Consider the following 17,332-nt stretch of genomic DNA (forward strand, 5'->3'; position numbering starts at 1 on the left):
GAATGCACAAACTCCTTACAGGCAGAGATAGGAATGACAGATGATAAGAGTGTTAGAAATTTTGAATTCTCTACCACAATGAGAAGTGATGCTTAGTCAATTATTAACTTTATTTAAAAAATTAATCTTATTTTTAAATCAAAAATGAGGAATTTAGGGAAAAGTTAAGTACAGTAATAGCTTAGTTATCCAGTATATCACAAGCTTGCACTTTCCTGTAATAGGAACTTCAGGAGCATCTGGTTGACTCTGGACCAGGGTGACATTCGGGCAGCACCTCTGTAAATGGCTTTATCTTTTATCTTCCTAGTTGGCTGATACTTTCTGCCGTTTCATTGGCAAGTACTATAGAATACTGTTATTTTATTCCTCTTTAAAATTTATATGCATTAACATAGAATTACAGGCCCTTTGGCCCACAATGTTGTGCCGACCATGTAACCTACTTTACAGATTGCCTAGAATTTCCCTACCGCATAGCCCTCTAGTTTTCCAAGCTCTATGTACCTATTTAAGAGTCTCTTAAAGACCTTCGTTGGCAGTGCATTTCACACACCCACCACTGTGTGAAAAACTTACTCCCGACACCCCACCATACCTACTTCCAAATATCTTAAAACTATGGCCCCTCGTGTTAGCCATTTCGGCCCTGAGAAAAAGCCTCAGGCTAATCACACAATCATCAGTACCCCTCATCATCTTATACACCTCTATCAGGTCACCTCTCATCCTCCATCACTTCAAGGAGAAAAGGCCAAGTTCACTCAACCTACTCTCATAAGGTACACTCTCCAATCCAGGCAACATCCTTGTAAATCTCCTCTGCACTCTTTCTATAGTATCCACATCCTTCCTGTAGTGAGGTAACCAGAACTGAACACAGTACTCCAAGTGGGGTCTAACTAAGGTCTTATATTGCTATAACATTAACTCACGGCTCTTGAACTCAATCCCATGGTTGATGAAGGCCAACGCACCATACGCCAAGATCCCTCTGTTCCTCTGCACTACCAAGAGTCTTACCATTATTATATTCTGTCTGCAAATTTGACCCACCAAAATGAACCACTTCACACTTAACTGGATTGAACTCCATCTGCCACTTCTCAGCCCAGTTCTGCATCCTATCGATGTCCCACTGTAACCTCTGACAGCCCTCCACACTATCCACAACACCTCCAACTTCTCTGTCATCAGCAAACTTAGTAACCCACCCTTCTACTTCTTTGTGATTTTTTATAAATGATCTGGATGAAGGAGGAGGAGAACCAGAACATAACCCTGCAGACTGTCCTCCATGTAAAATATGAACCATCTACAACTACCTTTTGCCTTCTGTAGGCAAACCAATTCTGGATCTACAAAGCAAGGTCTCCTTGGATTCCATACCTTCTAACTTTCTGAATGAGCCTTGCATGGGGAACCTTATCAAATGCATTACTGAAATCCATATACACTGCATCCACTGCTCTACCTTCAATATGTTTTGTTACATCCTCAAAGAATTCAATCAGGCTTGTAAACCACGACCTGCCCTTGACAAAGCCATGCTGACTATCCCCAATCTGATTACATCTCTCCAAATGCTCATAAATCCTGCCTCTCAGGATTACTGAAAATATACTTAACTGTTTATCAGCCAGCATATTTGACTAGCTAGCATCATCCCTCCACCCCAAATTTCCCATGTATACCAGATAATAAAGTTTGCATTATAGAGTCAAGATCAATCAATGCCAATAAAGGATAGAAGGGCTAAGAAGCCTATTCCTGTTCCCATTTCATAAAATAGCATCAAGATAGAGAGTGAAATGGTATAAACCATTTCTACTTCAGGCTTTGTTCCATATGAGCCAGCAGCAATCCTTAGTATTTAGTCTATCTTCATTCAATGTCCAAGTAGCTTCATTAGGTGCTTAGCTGAAATAAATAGTCAAGCAACAGGAGTGGTTCAAACTTAAAAGATAAATATTACAGATGCTGAAAATCTGGAACAAAAAAAAATTTACAAATGCTTAGCAAGTTAGGCAGCTTCTATGAAGGGGAATACGGGGGGGGGGGGGGGTTAACAATGAAGGTCAATTACCTTCATGAAGGTTCCAACTAATATTATTGCCCTGCTCCCCATATAACTTCTCTCTATACCAGTTGACATAGAACAGAAGTGGTTCAACTGAAATTCTGGGTGAAACTAGATTAAGTCTGCAGTGTAAAACTATGACTTTGAACCTTTTTGCAGCTTAATGCTACATCTGTTGCATTGTAAACCTACTATGCCAAAATATATTTTACCAAATGGATCTGTAAAATGTCCTCAGACTATGAAGTCAAACAAAGAAAGATACTGCAGCTTTAACAGAAAAAAAATCAACATTGCATTAATTAATGGCTGATGGAGAAGTATTGTTGTAGTCAGGTAGGACTTAAAGAAAAAGCAGAATAGCTTTGCACTTAAGATACCATATAGCAGGCAAATTTGGCACATTAAATGGTCATTAAATGGTTTTCCCCTCCAGTGAGACCTCATGCAGTGGAAAGCAACTGACTGCTTTTCTTCAGATCAACCCCAGGTTGAAGAGGATTTTAAGGTGCCATTTATACAACCTGCTATACAGTACTGCATAAAGCTAAATTGATTCTATATCTGATATTGTTGATTTCATTTTCAAAAATGCAATTAAAGCAAAAGAATCCATCGTAATAAACCTTATAAAATGCTTCATTTGCCCATTCAAATTATATTCCTTGGAATTCTGTCTAAATGGTGACTAACAATATAACCAGTTTAAATTAATCTGATGCTTTGGAAACTTTCTAATATCATACAATAAACTTAACCATTAATATTCCAACATAAATGTTTAAATTTTATAAAAACACATTAGAAATATACACTTTCTCTGAGGCAAATACAATGCATTTCGACACCACATCCCAAACCAGTTTACCTGTAAATACTTTATCCTTGCTGTGAGTACTGAAGTATTACTACAATTTTTGCTCCTAGTTGCATTAATGTAACATTTAATTGCATCCTGAGGTTGATTGCAGGATTCATAGAGTGTTCCCAGGTCCATCCAGGCTGCAGCATGTCCATGGTCTAATTGAACAGCACAAATATAAGCTTGTAATGCATCCATTGGTTGGTTCTGTTGTTGATACAATACCCTAAGACAATACACAAAAAAAGCAAACAGAATTGAACAGATGAAGAAAACAAAGCATCAAACTGAAATTAGAGCTCCAGTGGTCTGTCTCTCCTTCTAGTCCAAGCACCTGTTATTGCTTACCCTATTGAACACCATGTATCAGCACTTGCTTCTGACTTATCAATGGAATGCCTGTATGATAAGAAGGCATCCTGAACTTTGCCAATGCTTGAATAGCACCTGTAAGAAAAGTATTAATTAGAAAAAGGAAAACTCATACAACTGAGTTATCTGATCAATTTAAGACCATAAATATTTTAAATGAACATGGAAACAAATTAAGCAAAATTACATTCCACATTGAAACACTGCAGCAAACAACAATACTTGTTAATCAGATTACAATAAAACTAATAAATGCTACATAATTTTGCATATAGTGAAACAAATTCCAGTACAATATGCAAGATGAACACAAATTTTGATTTTAGAAATGACAATCTTCATTCATTGAATGCCATTCTATTATCATTCGGGGGAAAAAAACACCTTGGGATTCAAGATGATCCACAACGGTCAACAAGTCTGAGGGCTCTTTACTATACACTTCAACCCCCCATTCTTGATTATTCACTTCACATCTTTGTCCTTTCTTCCTCAATTTACTTGTCTTTTATTAGTTAAGTTGCCCAAGTCTTATTGTGGATGCATTTTACTCTATAGGTAAGTTAACTGGTGCTTAAGGTAGTCATTTACAACACTGCTTTCCTTAGTGACCACAGGATATTTTCACAAACTATGTTTCCACTTTATTAAATTTGCCTGGACATCCTGAGAACTAACATTACACATTTACTATGTCATGAAACAGTTTGTTTTTCTTTTGCTCCAGATTATAGCATCTGCAGTCTCCTCTGTCTATCTATTGTGATTTGTTCGACCATCCAGTTCCAGCAATTTTCAGCTTCACTATCGTCCACTTTGAGTTTGACTCTCCTAAGCCAAGGTTAATTTCTCTGACATTTCTCGATCTCATAGTGATCTCTTAACTTTTAATCATCATTGGATCTTTTAATTATTTTTATTCTGACCTCCACTCAATTCCTTCTTAAAAACCAGCGGAGATGATCTGATAATCGCTAGGGAGAGAATTTTCCCTTTTCCTTTTTTTTAAAAAAAAATGTTTGTTTCATTTTTGGGGCAGTGCTGCAGGGGAGGAATTGTTTTTTTTTGTCTTCACCAATCAACAAAATTTGTTATTCTTGGTTATTTAAAATTCTCAATCCAAAAGATGCATCAACTTTTGGTCTCGATTAAGTTAGCTAAACTGTCCAATAATAACAGAATATGTAGATTTAAAGTTATATTATCAGCGTCTACTGAATCGTCAACAACCCACAAAGAAATGTAGTCTGTTTGCACATTTAAGAACCCAGGGCATCCTCCACCCAAAATTAACCGAAGTCTATTTCCACCAAGCTGACTGTTTTTGCTACCACCAAATTTCATCAGTGAAATAATAAAAAATGTGAAGGGCAATCAGACCTCAAGATGATTTCTTGTTTGAAATTGAAAGATGCAGACCCTATGTATAACTACATTGCACATTTGGAAAATATTCCATTTCATTTGCATCAGAAACTTTTTAGCAAGTCCAGACCATGATCATTCTAACTATTTCCCATTCGCATTACATGCAACATTTTAAAATATGTACATTCTGTCTGAGCCTCTTAATCTTATACATCTCCATCAAGTTGCCTCTCATCCTCCTTCACTCAAGAGAAAAACCCTAACTCACTCATCTTTTTCAAATAAGGTATGTTCTCTAATCCAGGCAACATCCTAGTAAATCTTCTCCGCACCCTCTCTTAGGTTTCCACATCCTTCCTATAATGAGAGAACCAGAAATGGACACAATACTCCAACTGTGGTCTAACTGGAGTTTTATAGAGCTGCACTTGAACTCATTCCTGACTAATAAAGGCCAACACACCATCTGCCCTCTTAAGTACCCAATCAAATTGCACTGCAACTTTGAGGGATTGTGACAAGATGAAACAGAATTAATCATTTCCCTATTACAGCAGCTATAAAATGGTTGAATATGTTGACATGATGGCTGACTCAAGTTTAGTTTTAGGCTTTGGTTTACTGGAAATTGTGGTAGTTTCCAGTAATTGCCTGACAGTGGTCTTGCCTTTGTTATCATTTGTTCTGGAGATGAGGGAGACCCTGAACAGTATAATAGTAAGGAAGTTTTAAGGGATTTTTGGAGCTTCTCCATGGGATGGATCACAATCAGTGCCTGGTGACCTTGATATCCCTTCATTTCTTGTAGAAGAGTTTGGGTCTCCTTCAACTAAAGACTGAGTAGTTAAGAATATATGAGCAACACTGCTAATAGTTATTTATTGATAAGTAGTACTATGGAATTAAATGTAACTTTGAACTTGATTTATTAGTGAATAACCAAAGTCTGAGCTTTGTTTTTTTAGTTGAATTAAACTAGATTTATAGCTGTAGTGAGAAGTTAAATCAGTGCTACAGTTGAGAGTTAAATAAAATTGTTACCAATTTCTTAGTTTTTTTTAACCTAAGTTACTTAATCAAACTATTTTGAATGTGTCTTTCACTCAAGAGGAATTAAAATAAACATGAGCTCTGTTTCTGAGACAGGGTTTTATGGACTTGACCTTCCTCAATGCTAAAAATTGTGCTATTACCTTGTTTTCCACTTTCAAGTTCAATCTTTCGAAGCGCACCACTTCACTGGATTGAACTCCATCTGACAATTCTCTGCCCAACTATGGGATCCTATATCCCATTGTAACCTCTGACAACCTTCCACATAGTAATAATATGATCACTTGAGTCGAGTATGATGTTCTCCAAAGGGATTGTCTATTGGTGGGTCCTCAGGTGGCTGTCGAGGCCAGTCCGGGAATGTTACGATGGCTATGTTTAACGTGGGGAGACTAAAGCATGAGCAGCCACCATATGATCTTTGACAAATTAGGGTCAGGGTCCAGTGGTATGGAGCACAAAATGATTGGGGACCCTTCACTCCTGCTTCACAGCTGTTGTGATGTCACCTTTCACCAAACTCCACCACTGAGATCCCATCAGATCACTCTTTGTCTAGAACTTCCCCCTGATCTTATCTCTAAAGGTGACCCCACCGGGAGCCAAGCACCAGATGGCCAAACTCCAGAAGGCATCGCTCTTGAGATCTAAGGCATTCACAAGCCACTCCACCAAGACAAGGTGACAATCTTTGGTGGTATCCACAACGCCACCAACCTTTGTGTCATATGCAATTTACGAACCCAGCCTACCAGTTCCTCACCCAAGTCATTTAGAAAACTCTCAATGAGAAGCACTGCAGAACATCATTAATCACTGTCCTTCAAGTAGAATATGCTCCATCTACTACCACCTTCTGCCTCTGAATTCCAAATCCATGCAGCCAAGTTTCCATGTATACCATACCTCATGACCTTCTGGATCAGCGAATCAAGAGGAATCTAGTGAAAATACCTTATTAAAATCCATAAACACCATATCTGCCACACTACCTTCTTCAGCTTGTTTCTTCACCTCCTCAAAAAACTCAATCAAGCTCTTTAGGCATGACCTGCCCCTAACAAAGCCACACTAGCTGTCCCTCATAAGCTCAAGCTTCTCCAAATGCTCATACATCCGGTCTTCAAGAAAATTCTCTATTCGTTTGCCACCACTGACAAAAAACTCATTTGTCTATAATCCCCAAGATTATCCCTATTACCTTTCTTGAAGAGCAGAACAACATTTGCCTTCCTTCAGTCCTCTAGTACTACTTCTGTGGTCAGGAAGACAAAGATCATTGTCAACATCAAAGCAATCTCTTCCCTTGCATCCTGTAGTAGCCTTAAGTATATCCCAGCCTAGCCCTGGGACTTAGTTACTCTGATGGGTTTTTTTCCATAAGCGCTCATACTGCCTCTTTAACTTTGACATGCACCAGCACATTAGCCTGCTCTACACTGATCTCACATTCACCAAAGTCCCTCTCCCTGGTGAGCAATGAAGCAAAGTATTCATTAAGGATTCCCCTTGTCTCCTCAGCCTCCAGGCAAGCACAAGTTTTAAAAGTTATGAAATTTCAGAGCAACAGTGGGATTGCTTTTGCACCTGCTGAATGGAATATGGAAGTGCAACAATAAGGAATCTGAAAATTCAATGAAAGTACTAACACTTACAGGTTAACAAGCATTTTACTGAGAAAGAAAGGCTAAAGTTTCAGATATTTACCAGAACTAGGTTTCTGATTTTCAGCAACTATCCGTTTGATGTTGCAAGGGTAAAATAATTTGAGGGTGCCAGATTTTGTTTAAACTATATAATTAAAAGTTAACATGAATCAACTAACTTCATTTTTACCTGCCAAGAAAGTACCAGGATTGGCCAGAGTTAGGATCTGCCTCTAAAGATTTTTGGAGACACTGAATAGCAAGGTTTTCCTTTGTTGTTTTGTCTCCTAATGGCTCTACTGTGTGATGCATCCAGCCTGTAAAACAGGAATACTGATTAGTTATATAACCACAGTTGCTGCAAAGCAAAAAAAAAAAAATGCATCCCATAATGTCATGTTATTTTTAATATAGGTCTCCTTTTCATGAAAAAAGCATCAGTACATAGATAAGTAACCATGTGAATAACTTACAATTCTTGGCATCTTGTCAACCCAAAGCACAGTTTCAGTATGACTGACCATCAAGTTCCTACTGTTTCATTTAAGTAAAAGAAATAATTGTACTTGCATATGCTCTGCAGCAGAATGACAATCAGGAATTATATAACTCAATTAAAATTACATTTCAGAATACAGTTGTCCCACAAGTTATATAGAAACTAAAAGAACAATGTATAATGCAGCTTCAGAACTGGCGCAACAGGCCTCAAAATGTAATTTCACTCAAGTACTTTATCAATATCCCTTGCACACTTTTCAAAGAACTCAACTGAAATAATTTGAGCTGTTAGACATTTTTGTGTGACAAAGAGGAGTTTAAATATTTCCTCCCTAAATGGAAACTATCTACTTCCAAATAGTTTCTGTCACTAGAGCAGCAATAAAGGAATAACTGATGAGTAGCATTATTTAGCTTAAAAAAAGTTCAAGTAACTGAAATTTCAACACTTGAACCTTGCTTAGCCTTAATTCAGAGTCTGACAATTACTCACTTCAATTATTAGGGTAAAAGTAGACTGAAAATTTAAATATACAAAGTATACAAAAGTATGCAAAATTACAGTTAAGTCTCTGAAGGTAGTGTACCTTGTTTGAAAGGCATTTTATTGATTCTACAGGATATTAAGCCTGCAAACTGTTTTATGCAAATATAAGATGCTACTCCTTGTTTTGAAGAGTATTCACCCTCATGTCTTTATTTAACAACTAGAATCAAGCATCGTCAAAGATTTGGGGAAAATAGAATCATCCATCTTCATTTGTGTTTTCAGAGTCAATAAGTAGGAAAAGGGATATGGTACAGTTCTGTGAATAAATTAATTAGTGCCAAAGTAATATCTTTTCATCAGGTTTAATAAAAAAAATCCTAACTTTCACATGTCCATTTTAAATCCAATATACATTTTTATAGCAGATGCCAAGTGAGTGTTATCCATGCAGGAAATATTATAGGTCAGATTTGAAGTGCCACTTCAAGAAAATCACATTAAAACCAACATCATTAATCATTGATATAATTCGTCTTCAAGGAACTATTTTGGTCTGCATCTTAAATGGGCTTCCAATTCATCCAAAACCAACTTTAAGATTCTCATCCTGGTGTTTAAATCCCTTCATCTCAGTCCATCCCATCTCTATACCTTTTCATAACTTCAGATATTTACGACATTACTTGTTTAACTCTGGCAGTTGTAAACACCTCAACAATGGAAGCTTACTCTTCATCTTTCTTGGAAAGCTACCCCTTTTCACCCCTTCTCCAGATGTTAAGATCCTACTTCTTTGAACTTTATTTCAGCTTCCCAAAGTTATAGCTTCTTGTAAAATGTATTACTACATCTTTTACTGCAGCCCTTCACTACAAGAGGTATTCCAGTTTGTCAGGTCCCTACTGCTCACAATCCTATTCATCTTCTCATTTCCCTGTCGTGATGCAATTCGTTTTTTCTCACCTACCATTCGAATTCCCTTTCATTCTTTTTTGGCACTTATCTACATGAAGGGATAATTTGCAACAACTAGTTAGCCTACCAACACATCTGGGGTGTGAGAGGAAACCAGTGTGGTCACGTGCCAAGTTGGCAGAGACAGGAACCAAGGTCAGGATCACTGGAGCTGTGGGGAAGAGGCATCAAATGCTGTGCCGTATCCAAACACAACGTATTAACTTCAACGAATAACAGTGGGTACAGGCTGAGAAGCTGTTCAGTTAAGTATGAAAGGTGGTCATCACCACCAACAAACATTTCACTGGCTGAAATTCAACTTGTTTAACTGTTAAGTTGCTGGGAACAAAGGCTTTCTAATCTCTGTTTCCTCATTTACTGATTTTTTCATGTCATTAAAGACTGAGTCTTTTATAAATATATAAAATAACATGCTTTGCCTTTTCCTGATTAACAAACAGAATACAATATTAAGCCATTAGAGGTACTTAAATTAGATATCTAAAAGCTTAGTCAAAGAGAATTTTTCAGGAAAAGATTAAATATGGCTACCAAAGATGCAACAATTAAAGAAGAGGGTGGACAAGTGAAACATTAAGAACTGAAGATTAAATTGAAGGAGACTGCAAAGAGAGAAAAGATGGAGGGAGAGGGAAAAACAAGCAAAGAATCATGGGGGGGGGGGCAAACAGCAGAGCTATGAGGGGGAGTTAGAAGGGAATGCCGTAAGAGTTAGCATGGAAGAGAATAGAGGGGAAGAGAAAGGAACAAGAAAAATAAGCGAGTCCCATTTCATGAACTGAAAGCAAGGAAGAGAATTGAGTCACAAGAGATTCGGCCGATACCCTAATACTGGAAGTTTTCAGCTACACACAGCATCTAAGGAGGGAAATAAACAGTTACATTTCAGGCCAAGACACTTTGGAGCAATAGTCAGCTTCCCTAAACATTGCAAACTGCTCATCTTTGAGGACTGCAGAAGGCAAAGGATGGGGGTGTTCAAATTCTGGTCTTTTTACACCCCACAGCACTTTGATATTACACTCTGGAACACTACAAAATGATTGGATTATTTTCCCACTGTAATAAGTCTGTTTCCATTACAATTACTGTCAAACAGTGTAACACTCAAGTTCTGTTGCCATGATAGGACATGGAAAGACAGCCATACAAATTTGTGTATAATTTCACAGACTGATTTAGTGAGGCTTCAATACAGTACGGAAATGAGGAACCAAACATGCTCCTGATCCTATCCAATAATGCATAATAATGAAGAATAGGAGATGATATTTATGTGATGTTTCTTTCTGTAGCTGTAGATTTCATCAAGACTTTTGTCCATTTGTCTTTTTCAAATAATTAGGAAACTAATTTTTAAACCGTGGGTTTCTGAAAAGCAACTTCCATTCACATGAATATTAAAGACATATAAAGAGTTTAGTATGAAAAAACATTGTTATACCAAAATATTTCTAAGATTTTCTACTGCAAATGCCTTCAATCTCATTTTTTGGTACATGAGGACAAGAAATCTGTAATGGCTAACTTAGTGGTTCATGAGAAAGCATAGGCTTTAACTGTGAACACATTTCAAAGAATGGAGAGCTAGAATATATTATCCCTTTCAATTTTTAAACATTATGTTCAACTGCTGGCCTATCTGATCACATCTATTGCGTCAAGGACATCTCAGTGGCCCTGAGGACTACAACTACGAGAAGTTCATCCAGCTGCAGCTTCTAACAATCCACCTTAAGGAGTTGGAACAGGAACTGGATGAACTCTGAATCATTTGGGAGGCTGTTGGGGGGAGACCTAGCAGAGGAAAATTACAGCAGTCAAGTCTCTGGCACAGAGCCTGACTCTATGGCTAAGAAGGGAAGGGGGGAGAAGAGTTATGCTGTGGTGATAGGGGATCAATTAGAAGAACAGAAAGTATGCTCTGGGGGCAAGAACAAGATTCCCAGATGGTACATTGTCTCCTGGGTGCCAGGGTCTGGGAAATCTCAGATCAAGTCTTCAGCATTCTCAAGTGGGAGGGTGAACAGCCAGAGGTCTTGGTCCATTAAGGTACCAATGAAATGGGTAGGACAAGAGACAAGGTTCTGCATATGGAGTTCATGGAGTTAGATACTAAGTTAAAGGGGAGAACCTCCATGGTTGTGATCTCAGAATTGCTACCTGTGCCACTGGGAAGATTTTGCAGGTTAACATGTGGCTAATGAGTTAATGTAGGAGGGAGGGGATAAGATTTTTGGACCATTGGGCTCTCTTCCAGGGAAGGTGGGACCTGCACAGAAGGAACAGTTTGCACCTGAACTGGAGGGGGCTAATATCTTAGGGGGAAGGATTGCTAATGCTGTACAGTGGAGTTTAAGATAGAGTTGCAGAGGGATGGAAATCAGAGTGCCAGAACAGTTAGTGGAGAGGTGTGGAGAGAGATGTTTGTAAGACTTCAGAAAAAGTCAGGAATCAAAAGGTTGAGCATGGTGCGACTAGTGTCTTGAGCTACATGCATTTCAATGCAAAAAGTGTCATGGAACAGGCAGGTGAGATCAGGGAATGGATCAGCACCTGGAATTATGATATCGTAGCCATTAGTGAGACTTGGTTGCAGGAGGGCAAGACTAGCAGCTCAATATTCCGGGTTCCATTATTTTAGACGTGACAGAGCCAGAAGGATTAAAGGAGGAGGGGTGGCATTACCAGTTAGGGAAAATGTCATGGCAGTGCCCCATCAGGACAGACCAGAGAACTCAACTGTGAGGCGTTATGGATGAAACTGAGAAATAAGGAAGGTATGACCATGTTAATAGGGATATATTATAGACCACCAACAGTCCGAGGAACAAATTTGCAGGACCCGTAGATCACAGACAGTTGCAAGAACCACAACGTTGTTATAGTAGGTGAGTTTAGCTTTCCACATATTACTGTAAAAGGACTAGATGGGATAGAGCTTGTCAACTGTGTTCAGGAAAGTTTCCTTTATCAGTACTTAGAAGACCCAATGAGAGAGCATGCGATACTTGATCCGTGATGAGGGAATGAGACAGGGCAGGTGACAGAAGCTTGTGTAAGAACATTTTGCATCTAGAGACTACAATGCCATTGGTTTCAAAGTAAATATGCAAAAAGATAGATGTGGTCCATGGGCTGAGATTCGAAATTGGAGAAATTTTGATTGTATCATAAATTATCTGGCAAGTATGGATTGGGACAGGCTGTTTCCTGGCAAAAGTTTACTTGGTAAGTGGGAGGATTGCAAAAGCAAAATTTTGAGAATACAAAGCTTGCAGATACCAGTCAGAATAAAAGGAAAATATAACAGGTGTAGGGAACCTTGGTTTTCAAGAGATATTAAAGACCTGGTTAAGAAATAAAGGTGCATAAGCAGTTAGGAACAAATGAGGTGTTTATGGAGTATAAGAAACGCAAGAGTGATAACAACCTGCAAAGGTACATAAATACTATTGATAACCCATGAGTGAAATTGACTCTTAAAATATGGAACACTACTATAAAAGAATATAATCTAGAGGGAGATATTGCAATTCTTAAATGGTGTGCATATGACTCGGATTTTACACCAAATTGGATACTAGATTTAAGGACTGGACAGCTAAAGGAAAAACAGTTCTTTGCAACATAATGAAAAAAGGAACACTGTTCAGTTTTGAAATGCTTAAAGAGAAATACTTATTAGAAAATCAAGATTTTTTAAAATCGGTATTTACAGATGTGACGATATGTTAATAAGACGCTTAAAAATGTAACCAAGGCAAATACATGCTTGATAGAGCTCTTTAGAAAAGCATATAATTCAGATAATGGTAGTAGAATCATTTCAAGCTTGTATAAGGGGTTGTCAAATCTTAAAACACATTCGACTTCACACATTAAAACAAAATGGGAGAAGGAAGGAGGGATAATTATATCTGAGGAAGAATGGACAATATGGAGATATCAATGGAAGTGTACCAGTTCACAGAAATGGAGGGAGTTTGGATGGAAAAACTTGATAAGATATTTTATTACACCCTCTCAGAAATCCCATTATGATAGTAACCTCCCTGTTTGCTGGAGAAATTGTGGAAATCAAAATGCAAATCATTATCATATTTTTTGAGACTGCCCTGTTATCAAAAACTATTGGAGGGGGATACACAATGCCCTACAAGACATCTTTAAATGTGAAATACCCTTGGTGAGTAAGACCATATATTTTGGATATATACCTCAAGAATGGTTGAAAAGAGATAAATATTTAATGAATATACTGTTGGTGGCTGGTAAAAAGATTCTTACTAGGAAACGGTTATCACAGGTGAGCCCAACTTTAAATACATGGATGGAAATTACAACGGACATTTACAAAATGGAGAAGATAACAGCATCTGTTAATCATAAGCTGGAACAATTTGATTCATACTGGGAAAAATGGTTTAACTACATACTGCCTCATAGGCCTGATTTTATTCTCACAAATCAATGAATATGTTGTAAAAAAAAAAGATCACTCCCTACTTGTACATAGTTCTTTCCTTTTGCTTGTTTTTTCTTTCCACCCTTTTCTATAAGTGTATACCCCAGATAAATACTTTGTGGAGATTTGTGATATATATGATTATATAATATATATGTACAATGTCTGAAATACATCGTATGGAAATGTTTGTTTGATGATGAACTTCAATTAAAAAAATTACAAAAAAAAAAAGAAACGCAAGAGAACACAAGACTTCAGGAGGGCTTTTAAAAAAAAGGCAAGAAATTGCTCTAGCAGACAAGGTTTAAGGAGAATCAAAAGGGATTCTACAGATATGTTAAAAGCAAAAAGATTGCAAGGGACAAAATTGGTCCTCTGGAAGACCAGAATGGTAGTTCACATAAGGAGCCAAAACAGATCTGAAATAAATTGTTTGTATCTGTATCTACTCAGGAGACGGACACAGAGTCTATAGACATGAGACAAAGTGGCATCAACTTCATGGATCCTGTATAAATTACAGAGGAGGCAATGCTTGCCATCCTGGGGCAAATCAGATAAATTCCCACAGCCTGACAAGGTGTTCCCTCGGACCCTATGGGAGGCAAGTGCAGAAGTTGCCGATGACCTAGCAGAAATACTTCAAACATCCTTAGCGACAGGAGGGATGATGTCCGTGTTGAAAGATGACAGGCAGATCAAATACAGAACTAGTATCATGTTCCATACTTTGATTGTCGTGCACTACCTTAATGCCATCTTCTTTTGCACTGTCCCTATGGCCCTTGAGTACTTCTTTATTCAGAAATCTCTATTTTGAACAAACTCAATGATTTTCATCCTGAATGAAAAAACTTCTCAAAATGGTCTAGCCCACGTTCTGAGATTGTGATCCCTGGTACTACACTCACCCCACCATTAGGCTGCCAGTTCTAAGATTTTTATCAGCTTCACTATTTGCAGCAGCTAACATAATCAAAGGCCCCACCCACCTGGGCCATTCTCTCCTTTCCCACTTCCGTCCAGCATAGGACACAAAAAATTACCACATGGTTCAAGGGCAGTTTCCATCCCATTGTTTTAAGACTCTATTATGACTTTCCAACTCTTGATCTCACAATCTACCTTGTTACAGCTTTGCATCCTATTGTCTACCTGTATTGCCCTTTCTCTTTAACTGCTTTCTGTTGTTGTTTTACCTTGTACTATTTCACTACACTGTTATACAGAAATGATCTGTGCAGATGGCAAGTAAAACTCTTCACTGTACCTCAATAGATAAGTTTTTTCTCTTACTCTTCTGAACTCCAGAGAGAATAATGTAGAACTACTCAATCTTTCCTCACAGAACAAACTTATCAATCCCTTGAACAAGTTGTGTATATTCTAGTGCAAGAAAACTGCTTTTGGTTAAGGAGACCTAATACTCCAGGTGCAATCTCACAGCCACCTCTTTTAAAATTCTGCGACGTTCATCATCAAGGTGCTTAAGATGCATTGGGTTTTAGAATTGCTAACTTCTGTAGTTTTTGTTTTGGTACATTTCCTCCAGACCCTTTTCTTTTTTGACTCTATGGTATTTCTAGCACGGTTTTTATATTTTTGCCAGTAAAGACAAACATTGTAATCTTCCTCCTTCCTTTCCAGTCCTGAAGAAGGGTCTCAGCTTGAAACACTGGCCGTTTACTCTTTTTCATAGATGCTACCTGCCCTGCTGAGTTCTCCCAGCATGTGTGTTGCTTTGGATTTCCAGCATCTACAAACTTTCTCATGTTGGTAATTCAATGCCATTCCTAATTCTGCAGTGTAGGTTCCATATTTTCCCTTGATTTTTCATTCATACAGAAGCATTTTCAGTCCACATTTATGCTTTTTATCAGTTTATTTCTATATTCTATAGTCACGCACTCAGCATTGGCAAGACCAAGAAATTGATTGTGGACTTTACATTGATACAGTCACGAAGGCGGCAGGCTAGCAGCTCTACTTCATCAGGAGGTAGAGGAAATTTGGTATGTCATTAAAGACTCCTGTAACAGTGGCTCCTGTAACATCACAGTCTGATATAGGGCTGTAATGCACAGTTTCATAAGAGACTGCAAAGAGTTGTAGATTCAGCCAGCTCTATCGTGCACAACCCCTTATCCACCTTTGAGGCCATCTTCAAGAGGAGATGCCTCAAAAAGGCAACATCCATCATTAAGGAGCCTCACCCTCCAGGACTTGCCTCCTTGTTACTACCAATGGGCAGGAGGTACAGGAGCCTGAAGAGCCACACTCAATGATTTAGGAACAGCCTCTTCCTCTCCACCATCAGGTTCCTAAACAGTCCATGAATATCACCTCATTATTCCTTTATTTTTGCACTATTTTGTAATTTATAACTTATAATATCTTTGCACTGTACTCCTGCTGTAAAGCAACTAATTTCACAACTTAAGTCAGTGATAATAAACCTGATTCTCTCTTTCTATATCAAGGTCTTGGTCTTCCTTTGCATAGTTCTAAAATGCTTCCAATTCTTGGGCCAACTGCTTTGTGCAACAACTTTACAGGTCTTTATATGTAAATTTCATACTACCTCAAATATCTTCCGCCATGATGGATGGACCACTTTTTTCTGATGGTTTCTGTGCCTTGAAGGATTATGTAGTCATTCTGAGTCCATCATTAATCCTGTGATTCATTTTCCCAATTTATCAAAGCTAACTCTCCCCTCCTTCCCTTCCTTTGTTTAAATTTAAGACACTAATTTCAGTTTGAACAACTTCACTCAAATTCAACAGAATATTCTAGAAAATTATGGTGACACCTTGCAAAGGACTCCCTACAATTATCCGGCATCTTCAGAATTTAACAGTACTAGACTGGCAGATTTTCCAGATCATTGTGTATTTCTCCTATCAATATCCTAATACATTTTTAATCCTAAAGATGCTTGATATTAAAACAATAAATTCTCCAGTAAACCAAGTCAGTTTAATGGGAAAGCTGCAATGGGGAGCTTGCGTGCATTAAAAGGGAACATGGGAAACAGAACACCCCAGTGCACTGAAAAGGACTGGAAGAAATGCAGAATTCCTGCCAACATGTTGGAACTTGAAACATTCACATTTTGAAAAGGGATACTAGGAAATCACGGTGTTGGTAAACTCAACACCAATGGCTACTGCTACTCAGTTTCTGTGCTGATAACAACTTGGCTATCGCTTACACCCTATTTAAACTGGCTGACAAATACAAAATATGGATTCAAGCAATGGCACTTGATTCTACATCATTTGTTGCAGACAGGACATGATGATTTCAAGATCACGTATGAAGCAAAGTGCTGGAGTGATCATCACCTGGTTAGATCAATCCTCTCACTGCACATTGTCCAACTGCACCAAAAGAAACCAAAAGTAATCCATCAACCTCCTGATAATGACAATTTGCAGCATCATAAACACCAGGGGCAATGTGCTAACGGTCTGATGCACTGGTGTCCATAGGCCCCTGAATGGAAGTG

General features: G+C 38.1%; 1 protein-coding gene across 2 annotated transcripts in view; it reads right to left on the minus strand.

Moving 5' to 3' along the window:
• Positions 1-17,332, minus strand: part of kdm6a (lysine (K)-specific demethylase 6A) — a 216,224-nt gene that overhangs the window by 49,198 nt on the left and 149,694 nt on the right. For both annotated transcript variants that reach the window (XM_073045508.1, XM_073045507.1), the window contains exons 10-12: positions 7,572-7,698; positions 3,291-3,389; positions 2,949-3,168 (exon numbers count right to left, since the gene is read on the minus strand). In XM_073045508.1, the coding sequence (XP_072901609.1) occupies positions 2,949-3,168; positions 3,291-3,389; positions 7,572-7,698 (446 nt within the window). The remainder of the gene's footprint in view (positions 1-2,948; positions 3,169-3,290; positions 3,390-7,571; positions 7,699-17,332) is intronic.

This window comes from Hemitrygon akajei, chromosome 5 (genome assembly GCF_048418815.1).
Source record: "Hemitrygon akajei chromosome 5, sHemAka1.3, whole genome shotgun sequence".
NCBI classification, from domain to species: domain Eukaryota; kingdom Metazoa; phylum Chordata; class Chondrichthyes; order Myliobatiformes; family Dasyatidae; genus Hemitrygon; species Hemitrygon akajei.